The sequence below is a fragment of the Haliaeetus leucocephalus genome, unplaced genomic scaffold (assembly GCF_000737465.1).
Source record: "Haliaeetus leucocephalus isolate CR32 unplaced genomic scaffold, Haliaeetus_leucocephalus-4.0 Scaffold536, whole genome shotgun sequence".
Lineage (NCBI taxonomy): Eukaryota > Metazoa > Chordata > Aves > Accipitriformes > Accipitridae > Haliaeetus > Haliaeetus leucocephalus.
Window position 1 is genome coordinate 3,996,035 of NW_010972972.1, and position 17,671 is coordinate 4,013,705.

The 17,671-nt window shown below is 48.4% G+C and overlaps 2 protein-coding genes across 2 annotated transcripts; both read left to right on the forward strand.

Annotated features, from left to right (window-relative positions):
• Positions 1–908: 908 nt before the first annotated feature.
• Positions 909–1,320, forward strand: LOC104837452. The gene has a single exon (XM_010576583.1). The coding sequence runs from the start codon at positions 914–916 to the stop codon at positions 1,301–1,303; it is 390 nt and encodes a 129-aa protein (XP_010574885.1). The 5' UTR covers positions 909–913; the 3' UTR covers positions 1,304–1,320.
• A 10,522-nt stretch (positions 1,321–11,842) lies between these two features.
• On the forward strand, positions 11,843–15,426 carry KCTD14 (potassium channel tetramerization domain containing 14). Its single transcript, XM_010576584.1, has 2 exons — positions 11,843–11,906; positions 14,590–15,426. Exons 1-2 carry the CDS (start codon positions 11,847–11,849, stop codon positions 15,259–15,261), a joined length of 732 nt encoding a protein of 243 aa, XP_010574886.1. The 5' UTR covers positions 11,843–11,846; the 3' UTR covers positions 15,262–15,426.
• The last annotated feature ends 2,245 nt before the right edge of the window (positions 15,427–17,671 follow it).

Genomic DNA, 17,671 nt, shown 5'->3' on the forward strand with positions numbered 1-17,671 from the left:
GCAGGCTGCTCGCAGCATCCCACCGGGAGGATGATCTGCCAGGCCTGGGCAGAGGTTGGGATGCCAGCAGGGCTGCTTTTGGCAGCGCCCGGTGGGCTTCGACTCCTGCCATTGCCCCTCCAAGGTCTCTCCCTCACGCTGGGAGCTTTCGTGCTTCCTTTCGGGCTGAGACCTTCTGGATTTTCAGAGTCCCTTCCGTAATTCCCTGGTCACTATTTAACCCAGCTGATGGTCACCTTCCTCCTTAACATAACCAGCTTTGGGGCAAACACCCTTCAGACATGTATCACCTGTTCATTATCACCTTCTTTCAGCAGGGTTCATTATCAAGGCCATTAGTCAAGGGTGGGCTCTGTGAGACCCCGCACCAGCCCTGAAGAAGGAGGGTGGCTGGCATGGGGCTCATGGGGGACTCTCCCTCTCCAGAAAAACCCATCACTTACTCTCCTTCCACCCTCCTCTAAACTGCCCAAATCAAGGCAGCTTTCCCACGGTGCTGCCTGCAGCCTGCCCGCACCAGAGGGCAGGATCTGGCCCCACTCTCCTGGTGCCCCAGGAACCGTGGGGATGGTGGGGACAGGAGAGGAGAGGTCCCCGTCCCCTCCGCTCCCGTCCGCCCCGCAGCACCCGGCGCGGGGACGCAGCAGGACCCCGTCCAGCTCGGGCCAAGGCCACGGGAGGCCGGACCGGGACGGACGGCAGAGAGCCAGGGCCACGGCGTGGCCGAGCCCCAGCTGGGCTGGAGCCAAGCCCGGCCCCACGGCCGTCCAGCCCGGCTCCAGGCTGGCAGGAGAGGACAGCGGAGGAGGGACGTGCCCCGGTCCCGCATAAAAAGCCCTCGGCGGGGACGGGGAGCAGGCGGCACCCCAAGAAGGGAGCAGAGCGGCGCTGCCGGAGCCGCGGGAGCGGGGCCATGGAGCAGTACTTCTCGGCCACCCAGAAGATGGAGCAGGAGGTGATGTTCCCCAGCCTGCTCCGAGGGGTCTTCCCGCAGCAGGAGGGGGCGGCCCCGGCCACGGGCGGCCGCGCGGACCTCTACGAGCGCTACCAGCTCCTCAAGGCCATCAAGCCCGTGGTGGAGAAAGGGCTGGCCTCCGTCAATGACCAGAGCCTGCCTCGCACCGATGCCGATACAGCCTTAGATGAGGGTGCAGACAGCAATCTGGAAGAGCGCTTGTCCCATCACGTCAATGGCTTGCAGCAAGTTCTGACAGACCTCACCAAAAACACCAAAGCCCTGACCCGGCGGTACAGCCAGATCCTGGAGCAGATCAACCTCAGTGAAGATCAGTCCAGCTCTTGAGCCTGCACCCCCAGCCTCTGAGGTAAGAGCCTGGGGAGATGCTGTGCCAAGGAGGAGCTGGCTGAGGGGTAACACACTTTGTCCTCTTGCCCCATAGCTGGGTCGCTTTCTAATGTTTGTGTCACACCCCCAAATCCCAGGAGTTATGAGTCTGCACTTCATTGCTCAACAGATACATCCTCCTGGATTTGTCTTTCTCAATTGCCCACTGGTGCAAGCTGTGCCACTGAACAAAGGTCGCTTTGTGAGCTCCGCGTTGGCCCCAAGGCTCCTTGCAGCATAGGCAATGTCTGGCTGCTGCTGGGCAGAGACAAAAGATCCCAGGGACAAAAGGGCAGGGTGGTTGGAGGACCCTGAGCTCTGGACTCCAGAGCTGCCAGACACTGGTGCTCCAGCTGTTTTTCTTTTTTTCTCTGATGGAAAACACAACAGAGTCATTTTTAGGGAGCAATTTGGCACATTCAGGTCTCCAAATGTCTAAATTTGACACGCCACCTGCAAACGGCTCAGACACTTCAATCTTTCCATAGCCTGGAAAGCAAACCCATCCTCCATGATGGTGGGACTTTCATCCCTGAGGGACACATCCCTGTGGCTCACCAGAGATGGGGCTCACAGTCAAGGTCCTTGTAGTGAAATGGAGAGCGTAGAAAGGTGACAGCAACAACAGGGAGCACTAATAGGCACTTTACAATGTTAACCCTCCTTTTGGAGGAAACCAAGCCAGGAATGAGGACATCCTGGCCAAACTGTGTTCGTTATCCCCACAGGGTGATCTGTCGTCCACAGCCCAGCGGCACTTTTTCTCCTGTGCCAAGTCCCACCGAGGAAGATCCTTCGTGAGCAGCCCAGAACTCGGCCGTCTGCCCGCCGGGCGCTGCCTGTACCATTCGACTCGCCCTGCAGCTGATCCTACTGGCAACCTTGCTGCTTTGTTTCAGCCCTGTCCCAGGAGGATTTCTGCGGGGCAGAAATGAGTGTTTCATGTTATTGCTTTGTAGAAGGCATCTGTAACTTCGAAGCTATGCTTTTTTCTGCTTGTGCCTAAACCCCGCCAACCGGTCTCTTTGATAATGTAAATGAAACGCAAAGCCTTGTGCAAATGTGTCCTGTGTTTCCTACCAGCTGTCGCTTCTGCATAGCTACTGTCCCCCGGCCCATGAGGATGAGGGGACCTTGGCCACCGAGGCCACACTCCAGTGCAGGGAGGTGAGCTGGGTTTCTCTGGCAGGGAGTGGGAATTGGGTTTGCGTCGGGATGGATGGCTCTCCCACCTTGCAAAAGCTTGGTGTAATCCTACCATCGCCCTGTTCTGGGTGCTGGGATCCCAACCTGCTCTCCAGCATCCTTCCTTCCCTTCCCCAGCATCCTTTCCTTTCTTGGACCCCCAACTTCTCAGCTCCCCACCCCAATCGGTACCTGCACATCCCTTCCCTCGGCCCACACTCATCCAGCCCTTCAGACCCAGCACCATCTCCACCACACACAGCCCTGGGGACAACCTGCCGCAATCCCCGCCAGCCCCAGCAACACCAGGAGGCAATTCTGCCTCCTCCCTGCTTCGCCATGGCACCCTCCAGAGCTAGGGGCAGAGGAGGAGGAGGGGATGCTCAGCTGGGGTTAATAGGAAGGCAGGATTTTGCTCACATTCGATTCCTGTGAGCTGTGGGGAGACCAGGGGCAAAGCCCTCACTGGGTGGGTGGGCAGGGGGTGCAAGCCCTGCGTGGGGGGGTTGGAGTCATCAGCACAAGCTGGGTCCCACCTCCAGGTGACTCCTTCCCTCCCAGACACATCACCTGGAGAAGTCCTACTGAGCTGGGCACTAAAGGGAGATGTCCCCTTGCCTCTTCAGGCCATTTTAAAACAAATTCAGTTGTTGAAATAGCGCTGCTTTGGCTGAACAAACACTGGTCCTCCATCAGCTTTGCACTTTTGATTAAAGAAACTAGAGATCTGTGAGCATCTGTGGTGAGAGGAGAACTGTGACCATGCCCTGGGCTGCAGGCCCCAGTTGTGTTGCATGTGTTGCTGCACGTGCTCTCTGAATCTGCCATATCACAAGAGTGAAATAACATCCTTCAGACTGAAACCAGAGACTCATCAGCTCTACAAGTCTCAGTCTAAAATGAGCAAATGTTCTGCAGATGGTTCCTGTTTCTTCCCATCACCTGGAGGCAGCTCCATGCCTTGGTCATGGGTTCATGTTCATGTTAACCCCTTTAGTGGGGCCCTGATTGCTCAGCAGCACTTTGAAGCTCCACAGCACTGTAAAGAAACAGAAAAGCAGGAACTCCATGCCTTGCTTTTATTTTAGTGAAATCTTAATAGCACAGAAAAAAAAGAAAAATTATTGCACAATTTAACAATGAAATGCACTGTGGCTTCAAAGCATCCCCCCACCACACCCCCTGTCCTGATATTCTCAGCAATGGTAGATGCTGTCTCAAAGTCAGTCATGCTTAAATCTCTGCACAGCCTCAAAAACACCCCAGAAGCACCGACTCTCCTACAGTCCTTGCACAGAAGGAACCTAGCAGTGGTCTGGGGACACCTTATGCCCCACATAATTCCTCAGGGGAATACATTCTCTTTGACAATCAGGATCATCCCATACCCAGGCAGAGTTTTGCTATAGATCAAAACTAAACATGATCCCCTTTATGCTGCTTTAATAGATGAAGACTGATAAGGAACCTAGTTGTGTTAATGAAGACCCTCTCTGCAGTGTACTGACCACAAGAAGAGACGAGCTCCCTGGCTGCCTGCTGAGCAGTGAGTTTATGCGTCAGCCAAACCAGGTCAGCTTCCCTTTGGCCCATGCCATGAGGGTGTGAAGAGTTGTGTGGCCTCTCCTGTGTACCTGTGGCTCTTGCGCAGTAAAAAAAAAAAAAAAAAAAGAAAAACCAACAAAAAACCCCAAACAACCCAACAAAAAACTCCTTCCCCCTAAACGTTCCCTCGTTAGCATCCTTTTTTTGTCAGCTGGTTGGCAGAGACTATCTGATGGACTAGAAAAAAGCAGAAGGTTCTGTTACAACTGAGGAGAGTAATCCTTCTGTACATTTTCCCTTCCTCTGTGAAGGAGAAGATGATGCTGGGCAAAAGAAAAGACATATTATTTTTTGCTCAGTATTCCTATTTGTTGTTACCTTCCCTGAGACTTTGGGGACCCACCAAGGCTGAAAATATAAGACAGTGCCGTGTAGGGCAATGGGACTGGGAAAGTGTCTCAGCAAAGAGGATAACGTGAGCCTGGCAGTCTCACTATTGCTCTTCAGGCTTCTCCTGCTGTGGCCATGGGGAAAGACTCAGGGGCTGGAAGACCCAGGTCTGTCTGTAGCCCCTCTACCAACCAGGCAGAGGCCTGGGAGAAATTCCTACATCTTGCCCACCCACAGCTCTGAGGATGGTAATGTAGGGGGTACAGAGGCATTACTAGCTTAAAATGTATGGTTAGTATTATACATAACTGGGCATGTTTGGGTGTCTTTGATGGGTACAGCAAAACTCTGCAGCATCTCCAGCTCTCCTCATCTTACTAGGATTCATTTAGCTTTTTCCCTGTGTTCATCCATGTGATTAGATAAATATCTAGTCATTTGTTTAAGAGAAAGACTTGTTGCCCCTTGTGACTAAGGGAATTATCTTAAAAAGTGCTATGCAAGCATTTTAAAGCTCAAAACCAGAATGCAAATAAAAAGGACTCACACATATACATGGTGAGGGGACAAAAATATTTGTAAGGCACACATGTACGTCTTACACAGAGATACATTCCATATACATTATTTTGTATATATATGCATACATGTTAATCTTTGTTTCAGACAAAACTTTTCATGGGGAGGGAGCAGACACAGATTTCAGAGGGGAAGAATTTATGACATAGAATTCAGGACCTGTGAACGGTCTATTTTTTGCCCAGCACTCTTTGTCTGATCCTGGTCAACCTTTTGCCAGTCTGGTCCTCAGCTTCCTCTTCTCCTTGCTTAAGAGTTAATACTCATTCAGAGCTTTGACTTAGGGGGAAGACACAATGTGCAGAGCAAGGGCAATTTCTCGTTTGCTGCATTCTGTTCTCCCAGGGTTTCTTAGAGAGAGACACTCCCTGAAAGACCCAGCATTGCACAAGGACAAATCAAAGTATCCATAAACTGTTGTGAATATTGTGCCAAAGCACCCATCAGGGAAACAGGGCAGGAGTTGATAAAAACCAGAGCTTATCATTGCATAGAAGCTCTGCAAAGGGAACAAGGCATTTCTGCAATGGTGTGAACGTTGGGAAATGCCCCTATAACACCCAGTCTGAGCTGCTGTAATGCAGAAAGCGTCAGCAAAATGTGAATAATGTGTGAAATGGGAACTGTATAAACCATCCAATTGCATCAACAGCCCAAGTCAAGGGAGGAGGTGCTGGAAAAAATACTGCCAAACCACATATCCTTTGGCAGGAACATCTCACCAGGGGACAGAGATATCTGCCACTGATACCCGGAGGGAGCCCCAGGAATGTAGATCCTTTCTCTAGCTCCCCAGCAGCTTATTTCCACAGCAGATGCCCAAATATTTCCTCTTGATTGAAACCTTGGTCTCACAGGGTCCCACAGATACACAGCCAAAGTCTGTCTTCTCTTTCCCTCCTTATTTCTGTGCATCTAGCTGGCAGCAAATGGTCTTATCTCTCAGCCTTGCTTTTTCCATGACTGGCCCAGTCTTTCCTCTCCTTCCACCGGCTTGGGAGAAGTGAGTTGTAGCCTCAGCAATAAGACCAGGCATAAACCCACTGGCCGGGTTGCCATCCTTCATAGACTACATTGAAATAATCCTCTTTTCTGCAGATCATCTTTTTTCTGGTTAGGCCGACAGCATCAGCCTGAACTTGGACTAGAGACAACCCCACGTCCCTCGAGATGGAGCGACCAACTGAATGGACTCATGCTAACACCTTCAATAGGACTGCTGTGTGACAGGGACCTGGGAATAGTGGCACCCATACACTCAGCTCTGCCCCACACACTTCACGTGGCATGTCAAGCGTTGGGAGAGAGCTCAGGAAGGGAAAGCACATGAGAGAGACGGCCAAGAAGAGGGCACTGTTCTATCTAGTTTGGCTTCTTGCTCCAAGAAAGCCTACAACCTAAGCTGAACACGATATAAACACGGGAAAGAAGTCAGCGGGCATGAGGATCAGTAGAATAATGTGGTTTCTCAGGAATGTGGACACTGATGGGCCTGTTGGGTTGCTTTAACCGATGGCAATATGAGTGTTTAAGCCTGTATCCCAAGGATGCCTCGCCCCGTTCATCCACTGGGGACAGCGCATGCACTTGCTTGGCCAGGAGGCATTTTGCTCCTCTGGCTTTCGATGGTGTCCTGGGACCTGTCCAAAGCCAGCTCAGCTCTTGATACAAGCCACCAGCCATGCATTCCCCAGGTCCGTGAAGGTGGGTGGAGCTGACAAACAACTGGAAGGCAGCAGGTAGAAATGCCAACGGTGTTTGCACAGCATGTAGCTGTTTGATTTAGGAGTGGCTCCTGGACTGCAGAGCTACCAGCCCAGCTTCACCGGTGCAGTTCCTGAGCACAGCTAAAGCAAACTGCTGATGGTTTTGCTTTTCAGCCATATCACGCTTCGTCCGGCTATGGTAGAAGTTTGCCCATGTGAGGGTGTCCCCCTCACTGGGCACTGCGGGCTCCACTAGGAACAAATCCCCAGGATCTGGCCGTGCAGGGTGCAGGTGGAGCAATGTCAGTGACAGCTGATGTGAGGACAGTGACTCATGGATCCCAAGTGCTCATGACCGGTGACAAAGAGATGCTTCACAAATTGCACAGGCTAGCCACAGGTCACTAGAGCAACCTGGCAATTTGCAGGAGTCAGTGAATGGGCTTCAAAAGACAAAAAAAAAATCTGTTTTTCTTGTGACCTTTGCAAGAGACCTGGCTTGTCTTGGTGCATCCTGCAGAAAACTCCAGGACAGAGATCGGGATGCCCTGCCAAGTCCCAGCTGGAATGAATACTATCCACATGGTAGTTCAGAAGAGCTGTGCCAAGTTTCTTGCCTCTCCTCTTTGCTAACCTATCCATCACTGTTTAAAATAACTTGGCTCATTCCCTAGCTTTCCACAGAAATCTCCTCCACTGAGATGCCCTGGAGCAGATGTGTCCTGGGAATCAGCTTCTTTAGGTGCCCTTTCCACCAATTTATCATCACTCCCAGCAGTGATAATGCTAAGTGGCTGTAATACACCATGAAGGGTGGAGATCAGGTACGGATTGTCACCTCCATGTTCCAGGCAAATGGTGCAGAGGAAAAGGGCTTTATCCCCTTGAGAAACTTACTTAGATACTGGAGAAGAGGGAACAAGAGGAGAAAGGCAAACAGAAGCTGCTCCCGGCTGCTTCCCCACATCTGAACTTCTCATTTCCCTTCCTGTTTTAAGCATGTAATTCTTTTTTTTCCCCTTGGATTTAGTGTATTTACTTGTACTAGGGCATAAAACCCAAATCTGAATGTTGTTGATCTAATTCTCTTAAACAGAAGCTGCCAATTCAATGTGTTAAGGAAATCTGTTAAAAATACTTCTGTGGCTAATAATATTTTCCAAACCCAGTTCATTGTTATGTACATATTTATACAATTTTCAAAAACCACATATTTATTCCACACAAAGCCTTTGTCAAGTTATTCATTCTTTGGCAGACACAAAGTTCTCAGCATTAGTATGATTATTCTTATGATTCATACTGTGGTTGCTCGTACAAGGTCCAGGCACAGGCTAATCCTTTCATGCAAAGACAGTGAAAGGATGGTCCCTGCCTGAAAGAGCTTACAGTCTTGGAAATAACCCTATTCTGTTAAAAAAAAACACGTGGGCAGAGAGAAATCTACTTTTGACGGGTCTACAAAAGAAATGTCAGGGCCAGTGGCCATGCCAAGCAGAATAGGCAGATGGCTTGAAGCATCACGGTGCTCAAGGAGTCAGGAGAGGACTGAAGAACATCTAACTGGTTCTTCTTCCTTGTCCTCCTCATGGCTGCATGACCCATTTGGGAAGTCAGCCTCTCCAAGAGGTCTCAGCAGCCTCCCCTTTGAGGGCAGGACCTTGCCGATCCTGCTTGATCTCCTCTGCAAACATCCTCAGAGCTCTCTTTCTTTGCTCAACAGCAAGCACGTGGAGGCCCAACAGACCATCCGTGCATCAGTCGCAGCTTTAAAAGGCCCAAAGGATGAAGGATTTCAGGCATCCAGGCCAACTGATAACAAACATAAAGCCCAACAGAGATCCTGGGTGGAAATTCCATCTTAGTACAAATCAAACCCCATTCCCCAAAGGCATAAACCCCACTAACCTCCCCGAAACAGCACAGCTGTGGCCAGAAGTCTCCAGGGGGTGCAGAGCAGCAGCTACAATGGAGCTGCTGGTTGTGGGAATCCCAGGACCCTGGTCGCCTGAGGCTATGGAGATGTTCATGGTCTTGGCTTTTTACTTCCTTCTCAAGGGAAGAATGAGGTTCAAACCAGCCTCAGCCAGCTGTTACCAGCAGCGTGGACTGCTGAGAGCCTTGTCAGAGCTGTCTCCTCCAGAACTTTCCAAAACCCTGATCCCACTTCTGCCTTTCATGGGCTGCTCCCCCACCCACTGGTTTCCTCAGCATGCCTTTCACCATGGGGTAAAAGGAGGACTGACAAACTGCAAGAGTGACTGTTTCCACTTAGTGCAGGCACAGAGGGCTTTGATGCAGAGTCGGATGCCTGCCCAGAAAAGCTGTGACACCAAACAGGTCAAATGTGTGGTCCTAGTAATCCAGGATGCCACCCCTGATGTGACCACCTAAAAAAAAGGCACCAAATCCCCCTGGGCAGGCAGCGATATGCCAATGGCTTGGGCTGTGAGAAGTTCTTCCTAAGGCCTCTTTTGAGATCAGATTAATTTGGCAGTTTAAATCAAATCCTTATTGAAAAGGGGGAAAAAAATCCAACTGGGAGTAATTTGTATAGCAGGACTGAAAAATGCCATCTTAAAGCAAGACGTGCAGTTGGTGGGATTAAAAAGTCCCAGAAGCAGCACAAATAATAACAATCAGATTTTTCTCATACATGGTGACTTCCAGCCAAAATACTTCACAGACTTTCAGGCTGATTCTTTGTCCCATAATGTGCCAGCAAAAGTGGCCAAGATGTAAAAAAGGAGTAAAAGAGTGGGGGAACCAGACCAGTATGTTCATCAGACTGAAGGACCAGCTTTGGTTGGCCTAGCAGTAGAAAAGATTTGTGGACATCAGCTAACAACTAGTCATTTTGCTGAAGTGGTAAGAATCTGCACTGCGGCATTGAAGGTTTGGCCTCAAACTGCTTCGGCCACCCTTGATTCTGGTTTGGGGAAACGTTTCAGATGAGCTTTTGAAAAAAGTAACCTCTTCTACTGGTCTTCACCCTTCCCAAGTGAAAAGCTTATGGGAGCAGAGAGGTGACAGTCCACCTGTCTATCCAGTTCTGCAGCTGCAGTACTGAAAGGTTATCACCTCCAGCATCGAGGACGTGCCGTATAGAATGACTCTGAACTCCACCTCCGCCAGTTACATCCAGGGTATTTTCTGAAGCACCTACGTGAGCCAGCCCAAAGAATGGGATTTGCAGGAATCAAAAGCCCAGAACATGCTGATCTTCCAGCTCTCCCCGTTTTCCAATAATCATTGATTTTTTAAAATTTATTACAGGTCACAAAACCTGGCCTCCCAAGCAGATCTCACTAGTGCATCCAGCACTGCTATTCTTCTGGTCTGGCAAAGGGGAAATTCAAAGCAGCAGAGATAACTCAGACACAGGTTATTATTGAAGATCCCTCAGGATGCTTCAGAGCAGCAGAAGTAAAATGCAAGTTGGGTTCGATGAGAGGTTCACCCAAATGCACAAAGCATTCAAAAGAATATAGGTCCAGCTTTGATGGAGCCTTGGGAGAGGACTGGCTTTATTCTCAAAGTAAATGAATCAGTGCAAATTATAACCCTTTTTTGCTATGTGCCTCAAGCTTCTGGTCAGATCGATGCTCTATTCTGAGAGGATATAGATCCAGCAAAATCCTTGGAGGATGGAAAACCAGCAAAGCTGGTGTCCATAAGCACAATGCAGATTTTGTGCAGATAGTTTCCTTATATACCACGCTGTCATTTTTCATCATTAAAATCTCCCCCAGGAAGATTTTAAGGCAGTGCTGTATTTGTCTGAGATTTTCCCTTTGATTGCTGGTATCAGGAAGCAGCCTGAAATGAAAGAGAATGAGGCAAGGTTGGTAGAGGAGATGAAACCTTTTATTAGACCAACAGAAACTGGAAAAAAATGGAAAAAAAACTAAGCAAGCTGAAACAGGATCTGACAGACCTGAGAAAGCCTTGTGTGCCCTAAAGCATGGATGTTTTTATCCATCTATATCAGCTGATCTAATAAAAGATATTGTCTCTTATTACAAACATTGACTTACATCTCTGGACAATCGTGTCCACAGCAATTTTGCCACCATAATGGAACAAAGACACAGAAGCGATGAGTGGCCTGAAGACAAATTTGAAAGCAACAGTGCACTCAGAAATACCAAGAATAAAACCAAGGAGCCTCTGCAGACCTGTGGTCCAGATCTAGAGAGGTTATTTAGGCTTACTCTGATTTGATCCTCTGCATTTAAAAAATGAACCCAGACATCCTTGTGAGTGTTTCAATGCTGCGAGAAACAGTCCCACTACCACTAAATCTGTGGTGCTCTCCACTTTCAGTACCTGGTGGATACAGGATATGAGAAAACAATGTCATGCAAAGATACTAATCAAATATTTATGACCAATTGAAAAAACAGTTCAGGCTCAAGCAGAGATTCAGGTTTGGTTTTATTTAACTTGCACAGATTACTCAGTGCCCAGAGATTGTATTGGCAAGGAAGAAAATGCCACCACCTTGGTCAGATTGTAGACACCCTGATCCGTCATCGATGGGTATGACAAATGGGATCAATGAGGTGGTTTGGGATAAACTCTGCTTTAAAACAGCAGCACATGGAGGCCAAAAAGCTGTGAAAACGTTTACTGGTTCCAATACAACCAGTTCACAAGGCAGAGGCGGTCACACGGGCACACACTGCGGGGCTCCTCGGAGGTGCTCTGGGCACGGGGCCTCCTTTGGAAAGGATTATTTGGCTTTTAGTCACCGCACAGATAGTATTACAGGAGGTGTGCACTGGCAGCCAGCCCAAGTCCACCCTGGACCTTGCTGGTTGCCAGAAAACTAATCAGCAAATAGTTCCGCTTTCAGGCTGTTCCCTCCCCTCTCCCTGCACCTGCAACCTGTACCAGAGCTGTGCCTGGAGCAAAACCAGAGCCGCCGGCGCAGCGGTTGGGTTGGGAGCTTGGAAAAAAACCTGACCCAACGAAGAAAAAAAACAAGAGAAAGAGGACTGGAGCACGGCGAGGAGCCATCCTGCGTGTGGGGCAGGACCCGAGCACTGAGCAGCAGGTTTTCCCACACCACTGAGCTGTCAGTTCCCGCGGAGATGAACATTTCGTCGGAGCACAGGCCCCTTGGGAAGCAGGTCACCAGTAGCCTGCATACGGTGAATAAGGTATGGGCTCTGGGGCACAATTTCCTCCTGTGGGATCAAAGCATCCCCTCTGGGCTACATTAGAGGGTTTTTTTAACCCCATCTGCTATTTTGAAGACACCAGGGCTTGCCAGATATGCAGCCAAGAAGAGAACTCTAGGTAAAAAGCTGTGCCTGACTCTGACCTGTTTGCACCAGTTTGCTTACAGAAGGGCCACGTCCCTCGCAAGCACACAAGATCTGGCAACAGCAATTAACCAGAGTCATTCTTTTTCTCCTTTGACAAGAGGTGGAATTAATTTAATATTAATTGATCAGATCCCTAAATAAGAGCCTGTTGTGCGTTTTGGGGTTTTTCAACAGTTCTTAGAGTCTCTAATGATGCAAAAGCTGCCCTGTGTTGCAGATATGCAGAATCATCAGGTGGGAGCAGTAGTTTTTCTAGCTCTAAGGAAAATTAATGGCAATCTCAGAGAAGCAGCATATTACTAGGCAGAAATCAGTGATGAGATCAGATAATGTTTTCCTTTTCGTCTCCTCTGCCCTCAGTCTATTGCTAATCAGTTTCTCTTCTCTTTGCTAGCTGTACAGCCTCTCCCCAGACCTTTCTGTCTTTAAAAAATCCAACCTTCTTGTGTTGCACTTTTCAGGTGTAGGTTGCAGAATGCTTCCCCAAGGAGGTAACTGTTTTGCAGATTAATAAACTGGGGCACAGATTTGTGGAATGACTTTCCTAAGTGTCACCTCACTGGCTAATTACAGAGCTGGGAATTAGCTGGTGCCAGTACTCCCAGTCTGCTGGGAACCAGTTCAGTCCCAGGCCAAAACCATTAATCAAGATCTGAGAACATAAGGTTAGTTGGGCTACTGCATTAATGAAGAACATGTCACCCATTTGTATTAGTGACAAACAGCATGAAACATCTGAACTGCCATCTGAAAACGGAGCAAAGGCTCAAAGGTGTGAGACACTTTACCAAATGATCCCTGCCAGGGAAGGTTGTTGTTATCACTTGCACTAATGGCAAATTTCCTAACTGAGAGGCTTTATTAAAGAAACAGCTTTGGGCTGTGCCCTTCAGTGGGTGGAAATCACCACACAGTCTCAGACAGAATAATTTTTTACATCTCCTTGGCCCTAGTGCAAATGATTGCCCCCAAGATGGAGCCACCAACACTAGGGTAAAGCAATATTCCAGCTGGGTCTTTGGCCTGAATCTTCTGTTGTTTCCCTGGCTTGCCTAGGCTTTGAGCAAATTTCTGCTAAACCTGATAGCTTGCTGCTGTTTAAAGGGAAGGTCGCCCCCTGCTCCAGGTTGCCTGTTCCCAGTCTTTTCTTTTTGCCACCTCTGATGCTTGTTAAATCCTCAGTGAGCCTCAGCTCAGTAAGATGAAGGAGAAGCAGAGCTGGCACGAGGTGAGCAACAGAAGCATGTAGGTAGGTACAAGGATGGAAAAAGGAGAGGGCAGCAGGAGCTTCCCCTCCTCCTGGTGTGAGCTGTGAGATCAGCTCACGTCATTGCATGGGTCTGTACTTGTGGGATCCAGCTAAGCACTTAAGTACACGCTTCACTTGAGGCATGTGACCAGCAGCACTGAAGCAGATCCTTGCTGATCAGATCCAAGAAAGAGCAGGTGAGCTCTTGGACAAAAGGGTTGTTTATTGACTCGTGCCTTCCCAATGGCAGGTGTGGTCCCAGCCAGGCATGTGACTTGCATTACAGCAGTGACAGCAGGAGGGAAAATAGCTGTCTCCTTTCTTCCCTCTCCTTGTTCTCTACTGAGTACTATAAAAAATGACTGAGTGCAAAGGGAGGCTGTTAAAACTCTTTAGCACTGAACCGTCAGGAAGGGCAGACCGGACACCAGGTCCGGCTTTCTGGGCATTCAGGCCTCCTCCAATGTGTTTCTGATAGCAGTGGTGTTAATGCATGGTGAAATAAAATAAATCCAAACACAAACTTTACATTCTTCCTTCTTAAATCCCTATCAGTTGCATGAATTATTTTACTTCCTAGCTAGAGCTGTCATACATCTTTAAAGTGTTTTGCTAAACAGCTTCTGTCCTCCACTTCTGACATGCTGGATTTTTGTGTCTTACTTCAGTATTTATAACCAAACCCCCAGACAAGTGGAAGCCAATTCCACCCATTTCTAAAGTTTCAAAGAGCTTTAGTTCCTTCTTTGAAGAGAAAACACCAGCTTGGGTGAGAAGAATGGAGTTGCACAGCTTTGACCTCTATCCTTGCCCCTCTGCACATGGGGAGAGTGAGAGCTCACAGATGGCTCTTGCTGGAAGGACAGGGGCCAGCAGGGACAATGCTTGTGTGGGACTCAGGAGACTGACACTGACAGCCACCAACCCCTCCCCTGGGCAGGGTGCTTTTTGTCCCTCTTCCCCGCTGGCAAAACGACACTTTCCTACTTCCCAAAGATGTGGTGAGGACTTAGACATTTAGAAATGTCTCTGCTGCTCTGGTTATAAGGGCTGTGTAGACACCCTGCATCTGCTTTTAGCAATAAATGGGGTGGATGTTCCCATCTGTCCCCCAAGAGGTGGGAGCTCATATCGCTCTTCATGCTGTCATTCCAATTTCCAGCCACAATCACGTTTTTTTTTTTCCTTGACACTTCCATGTTGATGGCCTCAGACAGGTAATACCTGTGGTTTTTTGTCCCCTTGTGATACTTGCAGTTGTCACCGATCGTGGAGTTAAATGTCGGCGGGGAGATGTACACCACAACGTTGAGCACCTTAAAGAAACACCCTGGCTCCAAGCTGGCAGAGATGTTCACCGGCCAGCCCAAACTCAGGACTGACTCTGAAGGGAGGTTCTTCATCGACAGGCCAGGCACCTATTTCAAATACATCTTGGAGTACCTGCGCAGTAACCAAGTGCCCACCCAGTGCATCCAGGACGTCTACAAGGAGGCATTGTTCTACGACATCGAACCTCTAATCAAGCAGCTAGAGGACTCCCCGCAGATCTTCGGGGAGCTCGTGGCGAGGAAGCAGTTTCTGGCTCGCGTGCCCAACTACAGTGAGAACATCGAACTGATGATCCGCATCGCGAGGGCAGAAGCGGTCGCATCCCGCCGGTCCAGCGTCATTGTGTGCGTGGTCAGAACTGAGGAGGACGCGGCCAGATGTCAGGATGCCTTGAACAGCTTGGACATGGATAAAAAATCCGTGGTGAAGTTTGGCCCCTGGAAGGCAGCACCAAGTATTTCTGATCTGCTGGACTGCATTCAAATGGATGTTGAAGAGAAAGGGTATAAAATAGCCTTTCAGCCTCACGTTGCTGAAAAAGGTTTTCGCTTCAAATCGCATGACTTCTTCTACAAGTTCCTGTTCACCTGGTGGTAGCAAAGTGCCACCATCGATGGGGAACAGACAAAAGCAATTATTAAAACAAATCAACTTGGGCTGTGGAGACTAAGACATGACTAGAGGGACAGGAAGAAATGCATGGGCCAACACATGGATCTCCTTTGGTCGTGTGCCAAATTAAAGAGCACTTAAGAGCCACTGTTTACTTGGGCTTTAGGGGATAACTGTACGATTTAAAAGGTAATACGAAAAGGAGGAATTTTACTCTTTCAGTGCTGCTGACTATTAGATAAATTCAGAGGCAGATCTGAGGGTTGAGCCAACCTCACTCAACCCAAGAGAAATTAATAAGCCCAAATACGCTCGTGGACACGTGGAGTTGGTCTCCCAGTGAAACAGGAACAGGTCACATATGTGCAATTCCCAATGGAAACACTGACAGCTGCATTAACACATGCTCAAATTAAATTTGGATCCCTAACAAGCAGGCAAAAGCTCTTTTCCTCACTGTTTTCCATACCAGAACCTAGGTTAAAAAGAAGGATTTCAGGGTCCCCCACTCTCCTCTTGTTCCTCCAGTGGGCAGCCTATTCTCTAGGCAATGTATTTATTACTGTTATTTATTATTTATTCTGAAGGAAAGACAGAGAACCTCAGCTATGGTCCATGATCAACAAAAGGTAAAAACACTATCACTGATCTGAGGAGTTTATAATCTAAGGACATGCACTCCTCTATCAGACCACACTATTTTAATCTTTTTCTCATGACATTCATTATTATTACAATACTATTTCTAAATATATAAGCTTCTGGAAGAATAGGGAAACCCCACCGTGGTTTGATGGGAAGGAAGCGCCACTGAAGTGGCAGTCTGGGACCTCAGTGCAAATTCTCCTTTACAGACCATGAGTTGGGTCCTACATTGTGTTTTAAAATCTTATTATTCATAAGTTTATTTTTATACTGAAGATGGCTGTTAGCTTGGTTTTAATCACTCTGAAAAACATAATGGCTAATTTGATTATATTTCTTTTATTTCTCAGAACATGGATTTCTTCCAGTTAAGGACAACGATCTCTGTTATGTTAAATAAATAACTTCTAAAAACTCTTTGAATGATACAGAAGTGCTTTATTTACTGACATCTCCCCCCGCCCCCCCAATCCTAAAGATCTGAAGTTTTATCTCGATGCTAATGGATTTGAATCATTCCTAATTAAGCTTGGTTTCAGATGTGCTCATCCTAGCACAGATTTCCCCCCAGGGAAAGTCAGGAGTCATGCCACCGACCTCAGGGCAGTTCTACTGTAGATGTGAGGGGACTCTTTGAGAAGTCTCGCATTTATAACTGTGGTAAGAACTGATACAATCAGTGTCTAAGAAGGCAAAAAGGTTTAGAAAATAGGGTCTATGATCGTATCTATGATCATAACCAAGTGGTCAGTGGTGCTTAGCCTAGAAGAAGAGAGACCCAGGAGGGCTACAAATAGACAAAAGACTGCTTTAAGGAGATCAGCTACTCTTCATATGTACTAAAGGTGGAAGAAAGGGTAACTGGCTTAAGTCACAACAAAGGAGATTGAAATTAGATATTAGGAACAAAAATCTGATTATAGGATTGTTAAAGTCTCAAACCAATCGACTTCCTAAGACTACAGGACTGCTGTCATGAGGAACTTGAATAGTTTTATCAAGGATGGTCTTCTAGAACAGCCCAGGCTGGAAGGGACCTCGAAGGATCATCTGGCCCAACCTCTGGTGGGAAAGGGAGCATGGATGCGATTATCAAGCACCCCGTCCTGTCATGTCTCGAAAACCCCCAGCGATGTGGACTCCACTGCGTCAATGGGGAAGTTGTTCCAGCGAATGACGGTTCTCACTGTAAAAAATTTCCCTCTTATATTGAGAGGAAATCTCTCCCGGTGCAACTTGTACCCGTTGCCCCTTGTCTTCTCCACATGTCTCTTTGTGAAGAGAGAGCCCCCATCCTCTTTGTGGATGCCCTTTAAGTACAGAGAACACTGTGCTGAGGACTGCCCAGGGAGAAGAGACCCAACTCCTTCCATCTTTCCTCGTAGGGCACGTTCTCCAGACCTTCGGTCATCTCCATGGCCCTCCTTCGGACCCTTCAGCCTCTTCCCAAATCTCCTTGTCCCTGAGGTGCAACCAAACTGTGGCCGCCCCTGGCTACCTCTAGCCACGCAGCATCACAGATATAACTGCTGCCTGTGTCTCCTGTCACCTAACTAGACACAGGTCTGTCAGGGGGCTCCTCGGTGCCCCTCTCCTCGAAGGAGACACGTTTGAAGGCCATGCTAAGCTTTCACTGTGTCTAACGCGAGCTTGCCTGGAAACGTCAAGCCACGCTATTTATATTTTGGCCTTTATATGGTCTAACGTCAAGTACTAACGAAACCGGGGGGTATTTGGGGGGGGGGGGGGG